This window comes from Hippocampus comes, unplaced genomic scaffold (genome assembly GCF_001891065.2).
Source record: "Hippocampus comes isolate QL1 unplaced genomic scaffold, H_comes_QL1_v1.1 scaffold1, whole genome shotgun sequence".
Classification (NCBI taxonomy): Eukaryota; Metazoa; Chordata; class Actinopteri; order Syngnathiformes; family Syngnathidae; genus Hippocampus; species Hippocampus comes.
This window is the reverse complement of record NW_017805010.1, coordinates 721,445-736,929: the sequence shown is the minus strand read 5'-3', so window position 1 is coordinate 736,929 and position 15,485 is coordinate 721,445. Positions and strand designations below refer to the sequence as shown.

Below are 15,485 nucleotides of genomic sequence, written 5' to 3'. Positions count from 1 at the left end.
TATGCAGAGAATAATGTATTATTATTATCATTATTAATATTGGCTCCAGCACGGCACGCCCTCGACACTTGTGGGAATAGACGGATTAGCAATTGGATGATGATTATTATTATTATTAATATAAAACTGTCAGGGTGAAACAAAAAGTAGACAATTTATGTTCCAGAGAAAAACAAAACGCAAAAGAACGCCTCTGTCCATCTCGGAAACATAACCGATGGGGAACACAAGTTGAAGCGAATGGTTCCGATTAGGGGAAAAAATAGCCAATGCGCCCTTTCCACTTTACCCAACACATCTGACATCGACCAGTATACGACTCTTCCTGTTTTCTGTCGACCGCGTCCAGTTGCCAAACCCGGATTGCCACTCAGCACGGGAGTGTTGTATTAGCATGGCGCGGATGTGCTTCTAGCTACGTTTGTGTTATTATGATAACGATGGAGAACATCGAGGAGTCGTCTTCGCCCCTCCGTATCACTCCCACGGTCCGAGCGCTGAGCTCCGCACTGCGGACCACGCGTGGAAATGCCCATGACTCTGGCCGGAGGGACAGCGAGAGGATGTTCCCAGAGCCGGAGAAGGAGAAACTGTGGTTCAAGGAGAGCAGCGCCAAGAACCTCCGAACACGAGACTTCTTGTCACCGAGTAGCATGCTCAACACGCTCTATGCGGACGGACAGGTTGGCTGCTGGCTCATTACACGGCATTCTTATTTAGCACAAATTCATCTAAACGGCGTCCACATTCTTAACAAATGGACTCAACGTTGATAATAACTCATGCGAACATACTGTGTATACCATTCGTGTTGACTAGGGCACAATATTTTTCATCTAAACCCCCAAACAGTAGGATTTTGTGGACTACAGAAAGGATCAGCTATATTAAAACACAGTGCTGTTTAAAAAAATAATACTGGAAAAGTATGACTTTATTTTCTCTGGTATGTATGGGACTACTTCGTGGGTTAAAAAAACAATTGTTCTATAAAGTACTGACAACAACATACCTAAATTCCACAACACAAATTTAGAGGATCTATTTGCAGAAAATAAACACACACACACACACACACACACACACACACACACACACACACACACACACACACACAAAAAGTCATATTTAAAGGAAGGGCCATCAGGATCGACCAGACATTTTGCTTGAGGCAGTAATCATCGACCCGTGAGCGGTAGATCACAATATGGGTCAGACTCTCACGCATTGCTGCAACTGTGTTTGTGTACATGCGTGTGCATTCGTGTGTACAAAAATCAAACTGTCCATTGCATTTTCTCATTAAATACAGTAATGTAGTAAGACAAAGTGCTCAAGAAAAACAAGCCATTTGTTTTTCTTTCTAACAATTATTTTTATTATTGTAAGACTCTGTAACATTACCTGTGATTATATATAGACAAACAATCATTCACACTTAATTATATAAGCTACGTTCACACCGCAGCTCAATTCAGATTTTTTTTTGTCCATATATGCGACACATACCTCTGGTTTCCAATATGATGTTAAATCACGAAATCACTTTTGCAACATTAATGCTCATTTAAACAGCAACTACAATAAAACAGTTTAATATTTTTTGTTTATTCTCAGGTCCCTCCGGCAGTGATGTCCAGGATTCTGTCGGTACAAGGCCGTGGCGTTCTCCCTGTGGCAGGCGGTGAGGTGGTGGATGAAGGTCTGAGGGTGAGGGTGGACCGTGCCGCCGCATTCAAGGCTGTCCTGGACGGCGGAGCTACCGAGTACCTGGCGCCCGCTGCTCAGAGGCAAGGCTACGTGCTGCTCAACTGTCCGGCCCTGCACCCAAAACCTGAACCCCCGACTCCTGATAGCCTCAGTCTGGGACAACTCAGGACCATTCTGTTGGCTGACCACATGGGGTCGCTGTTGAGAGGGCAAGGGTGAGTTCCTTGTTATGATTTCTCACATCAGCCCCATTGATTAATTTTTTTTTTTTCACTCGACCACTTGTTGAAATAAAAAAATTCTCATCTCTTATTTTTTAATTTCCTTCCTAAACATTATTTAACACAGAATTAAACTGAAAAACATAGATAGAGGTGTTTCATAGGACAACAACAATATACCGTATCTTATATTACTCCCACTACGACGACCAACAACAACACTGCTAAACATAATCATAATGATGATGATTTAAAAATAACTAAAGCTATAAATGATCAAAATGACATTGCCTGTGTGGCATTTACCTGACATTGTAATAATCACTCTTCCTTTAGGTCTGGTAGCTATGACATTTGAAACAAGCTGTCCATCTTGCCTCCTGTCTCAGCTTTACAGTGTCCCTGTGCCCAGTGCTGCCCGAAGAAAGCAGCATCGTCAACTTCCTCTGCACTCTGGGCATCGACTGGCCAACATCCCCAGCCTGCTGGACCAATGAGGGGCGGGAGGAGAAGATCCAGGAAGCGCTAGAGAAGTCGCCATACAGAGAGAGGGAAATTGAGAGAGACAGGAGGATGAGCGGAGGGCCAGGCAGGAAGAAGGCAGACAAAGGCGAGAATGAAGGAGCAGTCAGGATAAACTTAAAACGAGTGTTCCAGGATGAGGGGCTGCAAGGGTATGATCCTAGCCTGGGAACCTGCACAGGTAAGGTACGGCCAAGTAACCATGTTCTAAATCAGGGGTGTCCAAACTCGGTCCTCAAGGGCAGGGAGAGATGGAAAACAGGAAGGACATCGGCCCTTGAGGACCGAGTTTGGGCAACCCTGTTCTAAATGGACCCCACACACACACGTATAGATTTTCGATGGGTTGCCACTCCACGGCCAATCACAGTGCACGAATGAACCAACAACCATTCAGGCTTGCATTCACATCTTCTGGAATGCTCCACACTAATTAAATGATAATTTTTATTATTATTTACATAAGAAACATTTAGTGGTACCTTGTTATTAGAAAACACTGCTGGGTGCTCAACCCCAAATGTTCTAATTAAAACATAGTGTTGGAGTAAGTACACATGGTGACACCAATGTTTGTAGATCAAAAACTCCTCGCGTGTTTTGAACAAACATTTCTTTCTCACATGATGGCGTGTCTGATCCAACCCCAGATTGATGAGTTAATTAAGCAATGTGTCCTTTTGTCCATATTTGCTACTAACAGATAATTGGTGCATGTGCGTTCAGTCCACAGAGACAGCGTTTCGCATCTGGCACAACTGGACCTCGCCGCAGCTGACTGCACCGTAAGACACCGCACACGTGATCACAGAGACATGCGACGTATTAAATATAATGGCACACAACAGAGCAATGGATGAAAGATTTCGACAAATTTGGTAACGTTTTGCAGGTTGCCGTGGCAACAGCGCTGCACGTGACTTCCTGCCAGGATGAGTTCCGCCAGCAGCAGATCGCGATGCTGTGGAGAGCCAGTGGGGCGACGCACACTCAGGTAATCACACACACACACACGCGCGCGCATGCGCACGGACGTTTGTTACTATTTTTACCTGCTCTTCTTGGGTGTTTGCAGAGACATCTGGTGTGTGGGCCTGTCAAGACTCCTTCTTCTCAACTCTCTTCCGCACAGTATCTGCAGTAAGATACACCTTCATCTTCAAAACAGTGTTCCTTCTCCTCCCCCTTCTCGCCACACATTCTGTCCTTATTTTTTTTCTTTTTGCAGTAACATGCACATGCTGTTAAACTCCTTTGATAGGATGCTTGCTGTTATTTTGGTGTTTCAACTACATTTCATCATTAAGGTTTTTTTTTTTTTTATTCCCCTTTGGTCCGTTCAACAGGCTTAGAAGAGGTCAAATGAAAGAGGCTTCAGAGATGAAGTATGGAGATCAAGTTGAAGGTGTGTGTGTGTGTGTGTGTGTGTGTGTGTGTGTGTGCGTGTGTGCATGTGTGCGTGTGTGTGTGTGTGTTCGCGCACGTATGCCGAATAAAATCGATCATTACCTGCAGTAAATTAATGGCATTTTTCCTTCACCTCTTTGTAGGTCAGACATGGGATGACATCATCAGGGTCATGAGCTCGGCTACAATCAGATTTGAGCTTCTCTCAACAGTCCACACCAGTCCGGTGAGTCTACAACACAATAGAATGTTTCATACAGCTTCTGAAAGATTGTATTTATTTATTTAAATTTTCAAATTTGCTTTGAAAACCAATACATCAATGTTAGTATGAGACAACACAGGTCTGTCTGTTCAGGTCACTTTGGATGTCCAGAGAGAAGGGGGCGTGTCCACCAAGGGACCGAGAGGTGGCGTGTTTGTGATGTACAACTGCGCCAGACTGCACACGCTGTTCGATAGCTACGACCGCGGAGTGGAAAAAGGTGAGAGTCCAGACTTTGAATCAACATGATTCACAAAGGTCAGAGAAAAAGTCAAACCTAGTCATAGATGTGACAATACATGCTTGACGTCACAACATTTTGTCCAACTTTAGATAAGAGGCCTGAGGAATCATCAATGTTGAGGTAGCAGGGATGCATATTTTAAATGCATAAAAACACATGCTAAACTAGAATATAGTTTGATGACAACAGGAAGTATCATGAGAGCATAATAAACCATCAAAGATAATATTTTCCAGAATATACCCCATTTCCTCATCTCTAAAGAAAGCAGGGCAAAAAGCTTGGTCTTCCAAATGTATTTAATGTTCTTTCCTATTTGCAGGTTTGTACCCAGAAATCCCTGATGGCTCAGAACTAGACTTTTCTGCCCTCAAAGAAGAGGTACCCTTTCATTAAATTCGTATTTATTGAAGTTATAAGACTTTTTTTTTTCCACTGTTCCTTTCACGCTATGAAAAGACTTTGTGGCATTGCATCTGTGTTTGGATTTGCAGGGTGAGTGGCTCCTCCTCTTCAATTACCTCATTCCCTTCTCTGAATTGCTGGACCAATCGGGACAAGTGTTGGACTGCGAAGGGGGAGGGGCTCGAGTCAATCTCAAAACCGAGCAGGTCAGGTGACACCAGTAATGACATTTTGCATAGAATGTCGAGTCATTTACTACTTTTAATTTCTCCCCGCTCAGATTTGTAAGTTTCTGGTGTCTCTCAGTAAAGACTTCAGCTCGTACTACAACAGAGTCCACGTCCTGGGGGTGAGGCCATGTTTGTAGTTCTTTCAAGGAAATTAGTTGAGAGACCGTTACAAATAACTTGCACGATGAAACCTCGATGATTGAAGACACGCACGTCCCTCATTTGTTCATATTTACAATGTCATTTCCCCACCAGAAATGGAAATGAAAATAGAATCCATTGGAGGGTTGAACTGTCAACATCATAAAACCTTTATCAGCTGCTAACCACGGCCAATAGGGATCCTGACTTTTCTTTGCATCAGCTTGAAGAGCTTACCAGGCTGCATTCTTCATTGCGTATCTCCGCAAATAGCTAAAATTATATTGCACGGGAACATTGTGAATCTGTATTCTTCAAATATTACGTTGGACTCCCTTTGCCGTCTTTCCTCGCAGGAGCCGTTGCCTCATCTCTTCAACCAGATGTTCTGCCGCCTGTATCTGTTGAGAGCCTTGCGGGAGCTCTACCACAGTGCTCTGGAAACCCTCAACCTTCCTCCAATTCGGCAACTATAGCCTCCACGCCGTGCGCATCACTCGGCCCCGCCTGCCCCTCACCTGTAGCCTCTGTGTTCCACCAGGAGACAATATTGCTTCCCTGTCCTTTTTTTTAACGATCAAATGAAAGTTGGTTTTGACTGGCTCCTGAAGCCTGACGCCACTTAGTTGTGTGTCTCCACAGTCCTTACAGCTGTTTCAATGTCTTCTTCATGTGATGCCAAATGCCTGCCCTAAAAATGTATTGTTTTTCAAATCCTTCTTGCCCGTGCCAAGTATATTGTATAACCCACAAACAAAATCTGCTTTCAATGAGCCATTTTCCCAAATCCATGTGATTTATCTACCTACTATTTATGAATGCCATCTAAATATTTATTCCAAATATTAAAAAGGCATGTACAGCTATTCATCATGCAGTATAAATCTTACATAGCCATCATCATCATATGATTTCTTCTGACCGTTAGGATAATGCACGAAATAGCACGAGCATATTGTATATGAAGATTTTTCTTTTTCAAAAATAATTATTTATAAATGTCGGAAAGTCGAACTTCGTGATTTATTATTGATGCGTCAGTGTTACCAAGTGATTGTGTTGCCATTTCACCTTGGCTCAAATGTGCCATTGCTTGTTTTCAAAACTATGCCGCAACCAAACGTCACTTCTCACTGCATGAAATTAAATGTTGATTGTCCCTACTTATTCACTCCGTCTTTTTAAATCACTTTTTCCTGTTTACGTGACGGTTGGGGAGAGAAATTACCAAAATATGCCGTTTCATTCAGCGCAACGGTCGTTTGGCGTCCTTGACTATGCTCATGTTATTGAAACAGGCGACACGAAGAAGGAAGTTATGTCTTATTTTCACTGTTCAGTGTTTCAAAACAGATTCCCTATGTCTATAAATGCTCCACAATGTTTTTGGTTCACAGAAAGGCTAGCTGCAGCGTCCCAGCTTCAACGTTAGGGGGCGACCTGTTTTCAAGAAGATGGCTTCGAAAGCCTCAAACATTACGTTGTCCCGCTATGAAGGATCACTGCAGTGGAGTTGGATGATGCCTGTTGTTTGGAGCAAGATGGGAATAACTCATTCGAATATCCTTGGACCAGCTTGGTGGCTGCTGCATTCATGGTGAAAAACCATCCAAAAGAAGCTAAGTACAAGTACTCCTTCCTCAAAAGTCTCCAGGCTTCCAATCTTAATGCTCACAAGGACACTATTTCCTATTGAAATTACACTACAGCGCCCAACCCTGGTAAATACAGAGAAAACCGATGGCCTGCAACCATACTGAGTGGCCCCTTGATTAAAAAAAATGCGGGAACGCGTAAAGAAAATCCCTTTAAAAAATAAATCTGAAGAAAAAAAAAACACGAATATGCCGAGCTGCGAATATACAGGGGCCAACTAGTTTTAAGTTTTATCACCAGTCACCACTAGATGGCAGACATGTCTTAGTTGCGCTCCACTGCCCTGTACTACAACACGAGTAGGCATTTTCATTGCGAATTTGGAATAATGTGCAGGACAAACATAGAATCTCTTAATATTATAATTTTGAGTGAGTTGATTTTTGTGGGGGAATAATTACAAAATGAATACTTGCATTTGCTGTTGGATTCTTGTTCAGCAATTTTGTACCGTCCTTGAATGGTAATTTTTATGCAAGACAAGCCTTTGCACTGTGAAAAAAAGTGGTTATTTTGTTGTTTGCTTCAAACCCTGTGCTGTTGGGTTAGGACAGTGAAACTTTTATACATGCATTGAAAAATGTATTATCAAAAAGGAAATATATTAAGAGCATGTATTTTGTCCACATTTAAAACAGCACTTTTGTCATATATCTGGTGAGGAAATGTGTTGTCCAATTTTGCCCCACAATAGCACTGATGGGATTTCCTGGTCTAAGTTATCTTGTGTGAACGTTCAATCGGGGGGGGAGACTTATCTGGAGTCCCTATTGACATGTCAGCTTTTTAAATAACTGTCATTCAACTCATCAAAAGGGATACGTTATGATTTCCTTCCAAAGTTCACTGGCTTCAACACAAGATTGTCGTGCTCCAGAACTTGAAGTCGGCGCAGATAACACTCTATCACTCTCCGAAGCAGAATCAAACTGTTGGTGCCGAGTTCCATTGCAGCCTTGCGCATTTCCCAGCTTCGAAATGTTTGGTGTTTTCATCAGCTGTGAAAGGCTGTGCGGTTCGTCATGTCCAGTCCTTGTTTTAAGAAAGATGTTATGGGAAGCCTAAGATGTGCGTGTTGTGGCGGCCATAAAGCCTCTCGAACTGGTGCTGAACTTAACTGCAGTTGGGGCCAGGGAAACATTTTGTCAGGTGGCAATTTTGCAACGCTGATCCAATGTCAAGTGGCGAGCCATGGTCAAGGAAACGATACGGTATGCTTTTAAAACCTGCAAAGCCTTGTCAAATTCTCTCTCTCTCTCTCTCTCTCTCTCTCTCTCTCTCTCTCTCTCTCTCTCTCTCTCTCTCTCTCTCTCTCTATATATATATATAAAAAGTACCTTTTTATAAGCCCCCTTTTGCTCGTCAATCACTCCCCTCTGGCGATAGGTTGGAGCGAGACAAAGGGGGAGGGGAGCGACTGAAAATGAGTTCAAAACGAGGAGGAAGAGCGATGTGCCGCTGGAGGGGGGGCGGTGAAAGTGGTAGGAATGAATAGAAAAAAACAAAGACTGGAGAGCGAGAGAGAGAGAAAGAAAGAGAAAGAAGCATGTAGAGTAATAGCCGATCTAGTTTTGTGACGAGTGATGAATGAATGAGGCCAGGGACACCCCTGAGAATAGAAGCAAGGTGGAGTTGAGGGCTGGGAGTAGTAGCGTTGTACAAAAATAGAGAAAAAGATTAGGAAAGCAGTTAAGGTGGGGTGAAGGAGAAGGAGGAGCCACAAGGTGCAAGGAGGAGTAACAATCTTTAAGTTTTGAGGTGTTGATGCACTACTGTCATGTTGAGAGCTAATTTATCTCAATATTTTGGCCCACTCTTGGAGCTCAATAATGAAAATCCATATTTTTTTTTTTGACTTGTTACTTATTCCCACGAGAAAAGCTTATATACAGACCCCCGCCCCAACAAAATAAAACTAACATTTTAATTTAATTACAGCCAAGCTGTCTTTGGGTCTGACACAAACATAAACGATTTAAATTAAATGCATCATACTCAACAGAGATGATTATACTTAAATGGAGTAGTACATATAGATCACTACAGAGATATTTTGTTAGGTTGCTCTGACCAACCAATCAGAGGTTGGAAAAGTGCTGATGGAAGTGTGGTCAAAGAAACAGTCCCATTGCTAGTTTAGTTTGAGTTAAATGGGTCTGCACTACTGATTCTAAAAGTCCGTGGCGGATTAGATTGACATGGCAGCACAGAAAGACGGGAAACAGTTCAGGGAAAGAGTGGGGGCGAGGGCCTGCGGATTGGTGTGAGGTGGGGGAGTTGGGGCAGCTGAAGCAAAAGCTCGCGTTCTTCATTAATGGAATAAATTGAGAATTGAATCAAATGAGGGCATTTAAATGAAGAGTCCATGTATTACTAATTGCAATTGACTGCTGTGGTGTGTTGGAGACCAGACTGCTTGGTTGAGACACAGATGCTATTCTCTCCCTTTTACAGACGTCATGAGGACAATGAAAACACAATCATGCGGATTTCACTTCACTTCAATTGTTTGTGAGTTGTGACTAATATTTGATTGCAGTGCAGCTTGCAGGAGTCTGGCAGGGCGTTTTTTTTTTTTTTTTTGGTAGTTGTACTGCACTAACCCTCCGCGGCCTAATCTTCAGCAGATGTTCTGCTGTGCACACACTCGTTTCATCAGCCAAATGTAACAGACCACTCATGACTGCATCAGTGCTGTGAAATCACAAACAAGTACAGGATCAGGCGCGCATCCTGCATCGACCCATCCACCAATGTATTGATGAACTCTTTAGGCCCCACATGTCTTATTCTGTCCTGTATGTACATGTGAGTCCTGCTATTTGGAACTTAGTTAAAAAAAAAAAAAAGTTGAATTCAGCATGTGTCACAAGCTGTATCAGTTGCAATCAGTGTGAGAAGCAAAATCAATGAACGTAGACATAATGCCGCAATTGTGTTTTTCTTAAAATGTATTGTTATGAGCTTGATGCTAACAGTTGACGATACGCATATGTCACCTGTGATTTATTGGCGCTTGCTCAAAGGCAGCTTGGATAGAGCTCACAGTGAGGAGGACAAAAGTTTTATATAAAATGAATGCATGGATGCAAAAACAAACAAACAAAAAAATCAACCAGGTTTTATAGTGTACAGCCAGCGTAACATGCAAACTTTGCATGTCTGAAAATCTCGTGTCAACCGTGCCGGGCACCGAATACCACAGGCGGAAGTGCTCCGTGCTTAAGTGAAAGTTAACGTTTAAAATAGGAATGCTAAACGTCTTGCATCAAATCATGACAGTCAAACCTATCTGACATTCAGAAACGATAAATCGCACAATTTTAGTCATGGAAAGGTAGTAAATTAGGAATAATTGAGGCTTACTCTTCTCCTCGCTGCATTCAATGTATATAATCACCTTCCTTGAAAGGCTTTTTACGATAATATGATCATTTTTTTGGGGTTGGGGGTGCTCATCAATCCATCCGACTGCACTTATGATAAGTGGCGTCGGCCTGGAATGCAAATGCGGAAATGCAAATGCGGTAAAGCGCTTTGCTGTCTGCAGACGTCCGCGAGGAATACAAGTTGGGAGCTTAAAGCACGTCTCAAGGCCGCGTTTCACTATTTTAGCGATTACATTCAGAGGTCCCGTACGCCACAGAGCGAACTGCTGGGATTAACTCCAATTACACTGTCAAGCTCGCGCTCGCCTGGAATTGTACCAGTGCTTTAACCGACTGCTTGAAGTGCTTTAATAGGCTGAAGTTTGCATTAATCGCATGCGCTTCATTCCCAAGAAAGAAGCTGAAGGTCACGGGGCCAGACTGCAACAATGATGTTCTAATCCAACGTAGTCGGACCCTTAAAAGACACGCTGACACTTGCTCTGTACTTGTACACGATGACTGAAACACATAACACCCATACGTATTAGTTTTCGGGGGTGGCGTTAATGCATTTGATGCACTTAAAATGAAATATTCAACTGGAATAATAAGACAATTTTCCTCCTGCTGGCCTCAATATTGATCCAATTTCTGGGAGTGTGAAGTCAGACTTGTGCGGTGCCAACCAGACAGACTGTGTGACAGCCGAGGCTCCCTTCAAACAAAGATGTGCTTTTTGAACATGAACGCGGTTTGACGGAGGTCCAAATTGAAAGAGACATCTCAACTGGATCCAGTCATGAATGTCATCAAATCCCAGTGTCGATTTAGAGCTCCATTACCAGTTTTACCGCTTTTTTTTAATCCACTGAATGCATTTGGTGCACTACTTCTTGAAGTGCTGTTGAATCAGTCTCAGCTAGTTTGCAGTCTTAACTAAATTGGGACTCACAGAGAGAAAGGACAAAAAAATATGTAGTTTTGCATTAGTCTGCATTAGGTTTGCATTAGATTATTATTTAACGTTGATGGTGAATGGTGATTAACCCAGCCGCTCGGGGGCAGTGCCCTCCCCTGGGGGTGCACTGTTCCCCAGTGCCGGTCCCAAGCCCGGAGAAATGGGGAGGGTTGCGTCAGGAATGGCATCCGGCGTAAAACTTTTGCCAAGACGACCATGCGAGTTGGTAGGACGGTTTACAGGGGCGGATGGAAATTACTGACTCGCTGTGGCGACCCCTGAATAGGGACGTGCCGAAAGGAGAAGAAGAAGAAGAAGATGGTGAATGGTGATTGTATCCCACAAATGTAGACACAAACAAAATCTATCACAAAAATATTTATTTACAAAGAAAAAGCGCACCGAATATGAAAAAAACGACAAGAGTCCAATTACACGAAAACAAAACTAGCGCAAGGTCAAAGGAAAAATAATATCAATACGTACTAACGAGAGATTAGAGAACAAAATCGACAATGACGCGATTGAGAGGTCTAGAAAACAACACTTGAGCATGAGCAGCAAACAAGGTCAATAATCCGACAGAGTGTTGCAATTAGGCAGTCCTCAAATACATGGCTAACTGATGAACATTGGCAGCAGGTGCTCACGATGGAGGGAAGGCCCTCCTCTGCCACCTGCTGGAGATACACAAGATCAGAATCAGAACGTTTGTGACGAAATGACACCATGAAAATAACATTTGGTGGCCAGTCCTGTTGCTAAAAATGACAAGACGGCTCTCTTTGTGTTTTTCACCATTTTCATCCCAATTATAGTTATGAACTGATTAGAATGTAATTTTGCTGCATAAAGTCGGATTGACGCAGCCCAAACTTATGATTGTAAATTTGCCCATTCAATTATTTATGCTGAATTACAGGATATAAAAAGGCAAATCAGTTTGCGGCAATTGAGTCATTACTTACTTCATCTTACTTACTTCATTACTTGATGGCGAATCTAATATTTATTGCTGCTGGAAAAAAATACCTGAATTGAAGATTGCTATTTTGGAAAGTTTGAAACTAAAAAAACAGAAAAAAAAAACAGTTCGTTTATTGTTCAAGATGACTTTCATATTTTTTGTCTTATTTTGATGCATTACATTATGAATGGTTTGGCTTTCAATCATTTCACTGTCACTGATTGGATAATTCATGTATTGCGGAATCCTCACTTGAATCAGTACTGTGAAATTCCCACACGTAAACTTTGAAATAGGACAATCATGTTTCTGTAGTTGAAGTTTCAGTAAAAATGCAAACGAGGCTAACAAGCTCGGATATTTATATCTTGATAGCTGCATAATTTCTGCTTCACGAATATCTTCCATCCCCTTTACGCCCATAACCAGCCAGCGTTTGTGATGCTTTCTTCAGTCTTGTTTCTAAACTTGCCCCCTCCCTCCCATGTTGCTCTTATTCTTACCCCGGAGTTGATCTGCTCACCCCATTATCCCCCTTTCACACTCAGGCTTTTTCAACCTCTCGCTCTTTTTATTCGGTGATTTAGGTCAGCGGTGGAGTAAAAGACGACACACATCTGGCCTATAAAGCGCTCCGTCTCGCGCCCCCCCGCCCCCTTCCCCTCATTTAAAGCAGTCAATTCTGGGTGTTTACTCTGGACAACGATGTGTGCCTGTGTTCGCTGACAACCGCCAATCTCTGTCGGTGCTGCCATCTTTATTTTCCTGCCTTCTCTTAGTTTCTGTGACTGGTGCATTTTCCACTTTTTTTTTTTTTTTTTGTGGAATGAATCTTCATAATTGAAAGTTATATTAACACAATTCTTTATGGAATTACAACAACGAATCATAAAAAAGTCAAACACAAATCTGTTCCAGGTCTCTGGTGGACTTTTGCAACAATTCTGTCCAGCGGATATGTAAATTTGATTAAGCCGGTGTGGGTGTGGGTGTGGGTGGCCTGGCGAGGCATGTGGTTTCTACATCTGCCTTGCATTAAAAACAACAACAAAAAAAAGATCCGGTTTTCAATTTCTATAGGGGCCTTTCTGAGTGGCGTTTGAATGTTTCACAGTTGTCCCTGCCTTCATTTTATAATATATAATAATATATATAATATAATAATATATTTTTCAAAAATGTCATTTGAATTCATAAGTCATGTTTGCCCGATCTTATATGATAGTTTGTTCTCCCTGTAAGAAATCTGCCACGTCTCCAGAATTGGTTGAGCATCTTGCATTTGCCCACATTTGTCATTAAACGGCGGGTATTTACTGAAACATTCATTCTGACTTGACAATAATACATGAAAAATATGATCTATGAAAAAGTCAGCCATCAACCCCAAGGAAAAGCAAACGCTCTGATCCAGAGGGCGTGACTTTTGAGGTGTCAATCATCTGTGGTCACTTGCCGGCACACTCATTGCGGGCACACTCCCCGCGGCCTTTTACCGACCTGTTATTATTACCTTCTGACTTTATCCATAACGGGAGTGTTACACAATTTTATCGGTTTGAGGCCGCGAGTGTGTGCCTGTAAATTGGTGGCAAATGATTGACATCTCATAAGTCACGCCTCCTGTCTGTGATTGGTTGTTTTTCCTTGGGCACAGTGGTTTCTGGTCTATCAAAGTAGTGGCACCAGATTGGGCCAGAAAGACGTCTTCATAGATCACTTCAATCACGTACTCTTGTCAATTATGATTTTATTTTTCATTGCAATCTCCCCTTGTTAATATTCGTGATTTATTCAGTAAAATATTAAGGAAGATATTAGAATACCGAATGATGACACAAACAAGAAAAACTATCGAAATATTTTTCACGAGGGCTAATCCAGGTGTTAACAAACCAAGAAACAAAGCAAAACACATTCTCTTTTGCATTAGAAGGATTTTTTTTTTTTTTTTTTTTTTGCAAGACAGGATTCCGTTTAATTCTGTTCGCAGGCACGCTCTCCAATCTAAATCTAATCAAGTGGCCGCGAGGAAAAGCACGGAACAACACATTTGACATGTTCTACAGGGCAAGTTTAATCACATAATCTCAAACCTCCCAAATAATTAATGACATCATTTCGTCCGAAGCTGTTACAATGTGAGCCAATTGGGCACCGGTAGTAATGAGCAAGAGGGAGGGAGAGAGAGAGAGAGAGAGAGAGATGGTGAACAAAGAGAGTGTGACTGTGTTAAAAAAAAAAAAAAAGCGCAGATGATGAAAAGATACCATTCAGAGGGATGGAAAAGCGGGGAGAGTATTACATATACCAAAACACGTTCATGTTCCATCATTTCAGGCTCGGCGCTCTCTGGAGATTCATTTTTCGAAGCTTTTTCTGGAACAGAACACCAGGAAAAAAAAAAAAGGAGCAGAACTAAGCAAGGAAGCAAATATTGCTCTGATACGCAACGATTTTCAGTACCTCAGGAGAGCTCAATTTCATTGTGTTTTGCAGTACGACCTTGGAACCGATTGCCGATTTTAGTCCTTATTTCCCGATGAGAATAACACTCAAGCTTAACATTGAATTGTGTTCCAGCTTTTTAGAGTCCACGGTGTGTTGGTGGAAATGACATGAACAAAAAAATAAAAGGTCTCAATTCAGTCAAACTGAAGCAATAACCTAAAAGGAAATAATTTAAAAAGGACTATCGTTCCAAGAGGAGCTCCAGAAAAAGAGCGACGTACTGAAACGACTCCATCGGTCAGGTGAACATTTCATCGGTTCGACGGTTTGTTAGACTTTCTAACGTCGCTTCTTTCCTCTCCGTCATTCTTTCGAGGTGAAGCAAAGGCTCTTTATTCACACGTTTCCAATTTCTAGACTATCATGGCACGCGCCGTCCTGCTGCTGACGCCATATGTCGCCCTCGCACTGAGTGGCTTCATGGAGAGAGGGGTTGAGGTTTGGCGGGGGGGGGGCTTTTGCAAGCAAGTGGTTCTTCTGTCATTGACTGCTCCTCTGAATGCAAAAGGAGGGGTGTCTGACATGCACGCACACACTCACACACACACTCACACACACACACACACACACACACACACACACACTGTGTTTGAATATGCATCACTTAGAAAGCGGACAGATGAGCAGCAAGCCAGTGACCACCTGCTGGCCTGCCGCTCACCATCTCCCCAGGCTTTTCGGAGTGGGTGTCAGGAGGGGGTATCAGGGTTCCAGACAGCCTGTGGCAGCAGGCCCCCCATCCCCCCCCCCACCACATCATTCAGGTCCTCCCCCAAAAAAACCCCCGCCACCCCTGAGATGGAGCAACAGAGGGGCAATTACAGAGGGCTAGTATATGCATGCACAGAGGGCACGCTAGGAAGACACAAGAGTGCGT

At 42.7% G+C, this 15,485-nt stretch overlaps 1 protein-coding gene across 1 annotated transcript; it reads left to right on the top strand.

Annotated features, from left to right (window-relative positions):
• dalrd3 (DALR anticodon binding domain containing 3) lies at positions 1-6,460 on the top strand. The gene is made up of 13 exons (XM_019863177.1): positions 1-683; positions 1,618-1,925; positions 2,321-2,634; positions 3,180-3,238; positions 3,346-3,447; positions 3,529-3,593; positions 3,800-3,858; positions 4,004-4,086; positions 4,219-4,345; positions 4,692-4,750; positions 4,864-4,980; positions 5,055-5,123; positions 5,502-6,460. The coding sequence occupies exons 1-13, from the start codon at positions 432-434 to the stop codon at positions 5,619-5,621; spliced, it is 1,734 nt and encodes a 577-aa protein (XP_019718736.1). The 5' UTR covers positions 1-431; the 3' UTR covers positions 5,622-6,460.
• Positions 6,461-15,485: the final 9,025 nt, after the last annotated feature.

What these genes read in the sequence shown, in the direction of transcription:
- dalrd3 (XM_019863177.1), top strand. Translation starts at nt 432, where the DNA reads ATGATAACGATGGAGAACATCGAGGAGTCGTCTTCGCCCCTCCGTATC. An exon ending in GTATGGAGATCAAGTTGAAG is followed by an intron (nt 3,859 to 4,003) that starts GTGTGTGTGTGT and finishes ACCTCTTTGTAG; the next exon opens with GTCAGACATGGGATGACATC. An exon ending in CGACCGCGGAGTGGAAAAAG is followed by an intron (nt 4,346 to 4,691) that starts GTGAGAGTCCAG and finishes TCCTATTTGCAG; the next exon opens with GTTTGTACCCAGAAATCCCT.